The 9,165-nt window shown below is 45.4% G+C and overlaps 1 protein-coding gene across 1 annotated transcript in view; it reads right to left on the bottom strand.

Annotated features, from left to right (window-relative positions):
* Positions 1 to 4,291: 4,291 nt before the first annotated feature.
* Positions 4,292 to 9,165, bottom strand: part of PDCL2 (phosducin like 2) — a 121,748-nt gene continuing 116,874 nt past the window's right edge. The window contains exons 6-7 of the mRNA XM_032223661.1: positions 7,040 to 7,248; positions 4,292 to 4,413 (exon numbers count right to left, since the gene is read on the bottom strand). Of these exons, the coding sequence (XP_032079552.1) occupies positions 4,292 to 4,413; positions 7,040 to 7,248 (331 nt within the window). The remainder of the gene's footprint in view (positions 4,414 to 7,039; positions 7,249 to 9,165) is intronic.

The raw sequence follows: 9,165 nt of genomic DNA, 5'->3' as shown, positions 1-9,165 counted from the left end.
TTCCCCCACTTTCCCCTTGTGCGCGTGCGCTTCTGGCAACCCGCAACGGGGCTCCGATCGGGCGAGGGGCCCCCTCCCCCCCTCTCCTCCTCCTTCTCTTTCCCCCCCCTTGAACGTCCCTTGGAGGCTACTAAGCATGCGCCATGGGCGCACATTCCAGCCCAAGGCTGCCCAGGGTGATTCCCGTTCGTCAAAAAGCCGAGTAAGGACAAGGGGTGGGGTGCGCCTGCGCCGCCGAAACGTTAGTAGAACGGGCCTCATTGCGCAGGCGTCCTAGCCGGGCCCGCCTGACCTCAGATTACCTCGTTGGAACCAGGAGGCTAAGGGAGGAACTGAGGCGAAGTAAATAAAAAAGGGCACGGTGCGCGTGCGCGTGATTGAGCGCGGGGAGAGAGGAAAAAAAATGAATTTATTCAGAGGAGGAGCCACATTAGCAAATGGGATTATTATTGCAAACATCTTTAAAAGCAGAGCCGGGGCACTGGGAAGCCCCTCTGAGGAACGCGCTAACCGGTCTCCAACGCTGGCGAATTTAAGACTTGTAGACTTCAACTCCCAGAATTCCCCAGCTATGCTATGCTGACTGGAGAATTCTGGGAGTTGAAGTGCACACGCCTTAAACTTACAAAGGCTGGAGACCCCTGAGCTAAGAAGCCTTCTTTATAGTGGAGCCACTTTAAAAAAGCGGTAAGATGCCCATGGCACTTTGAAGAAGATATAGAGCAGTTAAGGAAGGCATCTGAGAGCAGGAAGCGGGGGGGGGGGGGGGGGGGAGAAGGGGTTATTTCTCTTATCTCTATAGATATTCTCTATCTATCACCACGCTTAATCATGGATTCCAGATTTTTTTTTAAATTCACAATTTAAAAAATGAAAATCCTTGCTCTAGAACAACGGTTTCTCAACTTCTTGCCATCGCACCTCCTTTTACTCTGATATAAGCTTATTTTATACACCCGTTAAAAAAAAAATCCTCTAAAGACCTCCCCTGAAAGACACCAAAATGAACACAAATGAACAACAAGATTCAGGGGAAAGGCAGATTTTTCATAACATCGCAACTAAAGGATTCCTCGCATCTCACACTGGATACTTGTGTCCCAAGATAGATACCCCACAGTTTGCAAAAACCCTGCCCTAAAATGTTTGTTATTCTTTGCATTTTCCCCTTATGAGAATGAACAACACGGAGAAATGAAGCCCCTACTTCAAACATTGGATCGATTATTTGCCATCAAGTTGATGCCAACTCAGTGACAACATAGCTAGATTTTCTCCGTGATAATCTGTCCCAAACCTGCTCCTTCAGATCTTCCAATGGTGCACCCATCATCACAGTGTCACAGTATCCATGCATCTTAGTGATGGCTCTTTTTTGCATTTGCCATCCATCTTTCATAGTATTAAAAGCATTTTCCAGGAAGCTAAATCTTTGCATAATATGTAAAGTATCTTAATCTGACTTTGCTGGAGAAGACTCCTGCGAGTCCCTTGGACTGCAAGGCGATCCAACTGGTCAGTCCTAGAGGAGATCAACCCTGACTGCTCTTTAGAAGGCCAGATCCTGAAGATGAAACCCAAGTACTTTGGCCACCTAATGAGAAGGAAGGACTCACTGGAGAAGAGCCTCATGCTGGGAAAGATGGAGGGCAAAAGAAGAAGGGGACGGCAGAGAATGAGGTGGCTGGATGGAGTCACTGAAGTAGTAAGTGTGAGCTTAAATGGACTCCAGAGGATGTAGAGGACAGGAAGGCCTCAACGAACATCGTACATCAGGTTACGATGGGTCAGACACGACTTCACAACTAATAACAACAATCTTAATCTGAACCTGGTCATGTGTGCCTTGAGTAAAAACTCTGGGTGGAACTGTTTGATGATCCAATGGTTGGTTTTCATGGCTATCAATCTCAAGAGTTTTCTCTAACACCAAAGTTCATAAGTGTCATTACTCTTTCTACTCCGCTTTGTCAAATATTAGGCTTTACACCTCGCAAAACCTGTGACTATTACCACATGCATGACTCAGTATCATCAAAGCTTGGTATATTCCTTTTATTTTCTTTGTTCATAAGTAATATTTTCCCCAGGTTGCTAAGCAACTTTAACCAAACTGACACTTTGCTTCTCACATACTTTTTTTAAATATATAAACTGTAGAAACACATGTTCCAAATTTAAAAATATGTTTGTTCCCTTTATCCTCGCCATTCTGGAAAGTTATGAACCGAATCACCAATAAATTTCATCATGCTGGTTCAAAGTGATTGAATTATAGATTGTTTATTCTATACCTACCGTCTTTGCCTTACAACTACAACTGAGTCCAACATTTCGGTTCTGAGACATTTGTTAAGTGAATTTTGCCTCATTTTGCAATATTTCTTGCCACAGTTGTTATGCGAGTTAGTAATGTTGTTATGGTCATGAGTCGCATTTTTAGTGCCATTGTAACTTTGAATGGTCACTAAACAAGCTGTTATAAGTCGAGGAATGCCGTACTTTTTTGTGAATTAATTGGGGTGGTATAGAAATTTTGCAAATACATAAAGAGAGAAGAAAAATAACTATACGCAACTCAGACATTGCTTGTGGCTGCATTTCATCTCTGAAGAATCCCTTTACTTATATTGGGAAAGAGAAGTACTGAACTTAAGAATTAAAATTAGTATTCTCAATTTTAAAACAATTTTAGTAATTAGAACAAATGCCACACTTAGTTACCAAAAGATCAGCCCCAAATGAGGTGAAGGAATTCCAGGTAAGAGACTATAAGGGCCAAATAGGGAAACATAACATTTAAGTCTTCTCCGGTGAAGTTCATTTGTCTGGAGGGTAGACCAAAAATAGCGGGTGAAATTATCACTGTGAGTAAAAGCCAAACGAGGCTGTGTTGTTTTCAGGAAAAACTGCAAATGTCTATAATGCTGAGTCAAGAGGTGAGATTCTAGAAAACCTAGAAGCAATGCTCTTTCTGGAAACATGAAAATATTTGCAACTTTGGGGGGGGGGTATGGTTTCCTTCTTGTCAGCTGCCATCTCTTCTTTGCTTGTGCTTCTTTACCATGTGGTGACAATCTGGCAGAAATACTGGGGAGGATGGATAGCAGTGGTGGGTTGCAGGAGGTACGTCCTGGTACGGGCGTACTGGTGCCTGCCGGGAGCACCAGGTACGCGGTTCCGGTACACGGTGCTCCAGAGGCCCCGCCCGCCTGAGCTCCTTACCTGTATTTGAGCTCTTTGGCGCTTCCGCGCACGTGCACAACGCTTACGGCGCCTGCACGACACCCCACCAAGCAGCTGAAGCGTCGCAGAGGCATCGTGGAGGTAAGGACGCGTGTGCGTGCGTGCATGTGGGAGACGCCGGGCCCCATTGCACCATACTGCTTGCAACGGGATCCGGACCCCGCCACTGGTGGATAGGAGGGGGCAGAGGTGGTATTCGGCAGGTTCTGACCAGTTCTGGAAAATGATTAATGGCAATTTTGAGTAGTTCGGAAAACTGGTAAATACCACCTCTGAGTGGCCCCGCCCCCATCTATTATCTGCCTCCTGAGTCCCAGCTGATTAGGAGAAAATGGGGATTTTTCAGTAACCTTCCCCTACCAATAGCAGTAGACTTATATACCGCTTCATAGGGCTTTCAGCCCTCTCTAAGCGGTTTACAGAGAGTCAGCATATTGCCCCCAACAATCTGGGTCCTCATTTTACCCACCTCGGAAGGATGGAAGGCTGAGTCAACCCTGAGCCGGTGAGATTTGAACCGCTGAACTGCTGATCTAGCAGTAGCCTGCAGTGCTGCATTTAACCACTGCGCCACCTTGGCTCCTACCATGCCCACCAAGCCACGCCCACCAAGCCATGCCACACCCACAGAACCGGTAGTAAAAAAATTTTTACTACCACTGATTTTATCATTGATATTTGATATTTCTATATGCCTGTACCAAGATATTTAACAAATTACAGTAAGTATTTCATTTTTTTAAAAAAGATCTTGGAGAAAGCACGACATCAAGACTTTAAAACGAAAGATCGCCTGTATTTTTCACGACTTTAAAATGCAGTTGTTGACAAACAGGCTACAGTGCTAAACAATCTTATTAGAGTAAAATCCAGCCGGCAAACATAAGAATATTTGTTCATCCAAGAGTAGAATGAGGGTAGACCCCCAATCCTGGATGGGAGCAAAAAGCATTTATAATATTTGAGCGTTGACAGTACAGCAGATGATACAATTGCAGATGAATTTGACCACATATATTTACAGTAGCATTTGTCTCTTCATACTCTAGTTATCATCTATAGAAGCCTTTCTAAGTGAGGACATCATCATGTCCCTAATACCTTTCCTGGGGTTTTCTTCTAAATCCGTTTTTACAGCCCCAAATTCTGCCAACTTCCATTCAAGATCTGAAACAACAAAAGCTATTCAGAGATACAGAAAGAGAAACTACGGTAATATTAACATGCATAACCTTTTATCATTGGTTACACCAGTGGTGGGTTGCAGGGGTTATACCCCGGTACGAGCGTACCGGTGCCTGCCCGGAGCACTGGGTACCGTTCCAGTACGGTGCACCGGAGGGCCCACTTCCCCATCCGGCATCCTTACCTGTATTTGAACTCTTCAGCACTTCCACGACACGCGCATGCACGTACGGTGCCTGCGCAACACTCTGCCAAGCAGCTGGAGCATCGTGGAGGCGTCGCTTGAGAGTAGGACACATGCATGCACTGCGAGCGTTCATGCAGTGGACACCAGGCCCCATTGCACCGTACTGGTTGCACCGGGATCCGGAACCCACCACTGGGTTACACACACATTATCACAGACTGTGATGGCAAACCTATAGCATGCATGCCAGAGGTGGCACACAGAGCCCTCTCTGTGGGCACACGTCCGTTGCCAGTTGGTCTTCTGGTTTCCCAGCCAGTTGATCTTCGTCGGCACTGGAGCCCCGAAAAACGCCCCCCCCAAACAACCTGAAAAGTGGCCAAAACCACCCAAAAAACAGGCATATGTCCACTGGCCAGCTAGTCTTCGGGTTTCCAGTGCCCAGCGTACGTGAAGACCAGCTGGCTTTGCATGCATGTGCTGGAAACCTGAAGACCAGCTGGCTGGCGCATGGATGCGCATGGGCCAGCTGGTCTTTGGGTTTCAGGGGCTCCAGTGCGCGTGCATGCAGGCATGCAGGCATGCACGTTCTGGTTTGAGCACTTGGTGTCAAAAAGGTTCGCCATCACTGAGGTATCATTTCTCACATCTGATGGAACCTAGTATGGAATGCATAAGGTTGTCAGGTAGGACTAAAAGCTTAAATGAACCTTATGTTTGTTAGAGTTGTTACTATATATTTATCCCACTTTTTTTATATACCGTATTTTTTTGGAGTATAAGACACACCTTTTTCCCTCAAAAAAGAGGCTGAAAATATGGGTGCGTCTTATACACTGAATGCAGCATTTTTGGCCTACCAACCCTGCCCCCTTCACCAAAATGGCCGTACGGAGTCTCTAGGAAGCTTTTAGAGAACTCTGGGGGCTGGGGAGGGCAGAAATGAGCAAAAAATGGCCCATTTCGTGCCAATTTTACCCCCCCCCCACACTCCAAGGAGCACTCTAAGTTTCCTAAAGGCTATCCATGCCCCTCTTTTTACGAAAAACGGGGTCGTTTTTGCAAAAAATCGGCTGTTTTTTGCTTGTTTTTGCCCCCCTCCAGGAGCATTCTGCAAGCCCTCTAAAGGCTATTCATGGCTTTTTCGGGGGGGGGGCATTTTTGGGAGGTTTGCAGAATACAAAAACATTTTTTTTAATTTGCCTCTTCAAAACCTCGGTGCGTCTTATACTCTGGTGCGTCTTATACTCCAAAAAATACGGTCTATTACACAGCATGCAAACATACCTAATTCTCCTGCCTCTTATTTTCCACAACCGGGATTTGGTGAGGTAATTGGGCTGAGTATGTGTGTGTGACTGTCCTAAAGTCACCCAGTCAACTTTCATGCGCAAGGGAGGCCTCAAATTCGCAATCTCCTGGTTCAGCACCTTGGCTACTACAGGTAGGCCTCGGCTTAAGAACAGTTCATTCAGTGACCGTTCGAAGTTTTTTTTCAGTTGGCACTGAAAAAAGGGATTTATGACCATTTTTCACATTGATGGCCGTTGTAGCGTCCCCATGGTCACATAATCAACATTCAGACGCTTAGCAATTGACTCATATTTATGACGGATTCAGTGTCCCGGGTTCACATAATCCCCTTTTGTAAAATCGGGGCAATGTCGGTGGGTAAGCCAGGTTCACTTAACAACCAGGTTACTAACTTAATAGTCGTAGCGATTCACACAACAACGGTTGCAAGCAAAGTTGTAAAAGATTCGCTGAACAAATGTCTCATTTAACAATAGAAATTTTGGGCTTAATTATGGACATAAATCAAGGACTACTTGTGCAGATTCTCACTGTTTATATTCCACTGGTCCTCCAGGAATTCAAATTAACTTACAGGGAGATTTCTTTTTACATTTCCCCCACAAAACAGCAAACCTGTTTGGTAAGTGAAACTGACAGAGAGATTGGCTGACCCCAAATCACTCAGTGAGCTTCTATGACTATGAATGAACTTGAACCAGTGGTGGGTTGCAGGCGGTACGCCCTGGTACGGGCGTACCGGAGCCTGCCCGTAGCACTGGATACCGTTCCGGTACAGTGCTCCGGAGGGCCCACCCGCCTGCCCGAGCTCCTTACCTTGTTTTTTAAGTCTTCGGCACTTTCGCGCATGTACAGTGCCTGCGCGACACTCCTCTGAGCAGCTGGAGCGTTGCGGAGGCTCGCGGAGGCACTAAGACACATGTGCGTGCTGCGCGTGTCCATGTGGACGCCGCCGGGCCCGTTCCAACCATACCGGTTGGAACGGGGTCCAGAAGCCACCACTGACTTGAACCCAAGTTTCAGTTTAACCACCATATCACATTGACTTTCTTTGTATAATGCTCTAATTCACTGATTTATTTAAATATATATATATGTCTATATTACCTTCTACCGTAAGTGCTGTTCCACCAAACTCCACAACTCCAATTAACTTGCCTTCAATTTTACCATCCTTATAGACAAATATTGTAGGCAAGCAATTATCATGATAGTTTTCAATGCAGCTCTTGGCAACGGCTTTCACAAACTTGGTTTCTGGAAATTTTACGGCTAATAGACTCAGGTGTCTGTTAACCAATGCACACATTGGAATACTAAAGGAGGAAGAGGAGGAAGAATTTGATTATAAATCTCCAACAGAAATATACCATATAATAATAATAATCTTTGTTATGATGAATCTGAAAACACTGAATTAGCGGAGACTCTGTCAATTGCTTATAAATCCACATATGTAGTTTATAAATATCTGTCTTTTTTTCCCAGTTGTCTTTTTACCTTTTAGTATTAGCAATAGCACTTAGACTTATATACTGCTTCATAATGTTTGACAGCCCGCTCTAAGCGGTTTATAGAGTCAGAAAATTGTCCCCCAAAATCTGGGTCCTCATTTTACCCACCTCAGAAGGATGGAAGGCTGAATCAACCTTTGAGTCTGATGAGAATCAAACTGCTGGCTGTGGACAGAATTAGCCTGCAATAATGCATTCTAACCACTGCTCCACCACCACTCTCGACAGATACACTACATTTCATTTAAAATGGATTGTGTTGCATTAGGCTGGGGTTTCATTGAGTTGTGATATGGCAAGCTTTAATCTCATACAAGCAAAAGCTCATCACATTTTATTATTTCAAATAAAATCCAGACTCAAAAACAGGATCTTCTACAAATTGCCCTATGTTTGTGTTTAAACACCATTATACATTCTTGGCTATGTGCAATTTATGTATTTCTGTGTCAGTTATAAGACATCCTGATACCTGTGTATCTCTCTCTCTCTCTCTCTCTCTCTCTCTCTCTCTTTCTTTCCCTCTCTCTCTTCCTCCCTCCCTCCCTCTCTCTCTATTCGCGTGCACATGTGCGCATGTGATGTATGATCTAATGTTAAGGGTTCAAAATAATTCTAAGTCACACAGACAAGGAACTCCATAGATGCCAGGCTGAATGCCAATCTAAATGACTTCTTCATGCTATGCAACAATAGCAATAGCAATAGCAGTTACACTTATATACCGCTTCATAGGGCTTTCAGCCCTCTCTAAGCGGTTTACAGAGTCAGCATAATGCCCCCAACAACAATCCGGGTCCTCATTTTACCCACCTCGGAAGGATGGAAGGCTGAGTCAACCCTGAGCCGGTGAGATTTGAACAGCCGAACTGCAGAACTGCAGTCAGCTGAAGTAGCCTGCAGTGCTGCATTTAACCACTGCGCCACCTCGGCTCTACACACAGGCACCCCCTGTAAACTGCTTGGTATATAACAGGATCCAGAAGCACGTTTTAGCTTCATGTTCTCCCACCATATATAATAAATTCAATATGATTCAGGGCTTACTGTAGGAGAAGATCAGGCAGAATGGGAGGTGGGGTTAAATGCGTCATCAGCTTAGAATCCTTACTTTGCTACAAATGATCCAAGTCCAGCCCAGCTTGAATTCCTTTGACTCTTATCTACCATCAATTTAGTGCTGACTATTAGTTAACTAGATTCTTGTGTATAGGCTTGAATAAATCTTTTGGGCTGCAACTTAGCATATGGTCCTGCTCCTATGCACCCGGCACTCAGTGACGAAAGCCTAATGGATTAGTGGTGGGTTCCAGATCTTGTTGCAACCGGTACGGTGCAACAGGTCCCGGCGTCCTCCACATGAATGCGTGGAGCGTGCGCATGCATCCTTACCTTCTGCAATGCTCCGCGACGCCTCCACGATGCTCCTGCTGCTCGGCGGAACGTCGCGCAGGCGCCGTACGCTCTGTGTGCGGAAGCCCCGAAGAGCTCAAATACAGGTAAGGATGGTGGGCGGGCGGGTGGGCCCTCCAGAGCATCATACCGGAACGCTACCCAGTGCTCCCAGCAGGCACCGGTGCACCCGTACTGGGGCGTACCGGTTGTAACCCATCACTGTAATGCATGCACCAAAGTCTGTGCATATGGAGAAGCAGCATGTTTAAAGAAATGTTCTTTTGCCCAACTAAACTGTAGATAATATTTTATTATTCGCAAGAA

Source organism: Thamnophis elegans, chromosome 9, assembly GCF_009769535.1.
Source record: "Thamnophis elegans isolate rThaEle1 chromosome 9, rThaEle1.pri, whole genome shotgun sequence".
Lineage (NCBI taxonomy): Eukaryota > Metazoa > Chordata > Lepidosauria > Squamata > Colubridae > Thamnophis > Thamnophis elegans.
This window is presented reverse-complemented; position numbering and strand designations above follow the sequence as displayed.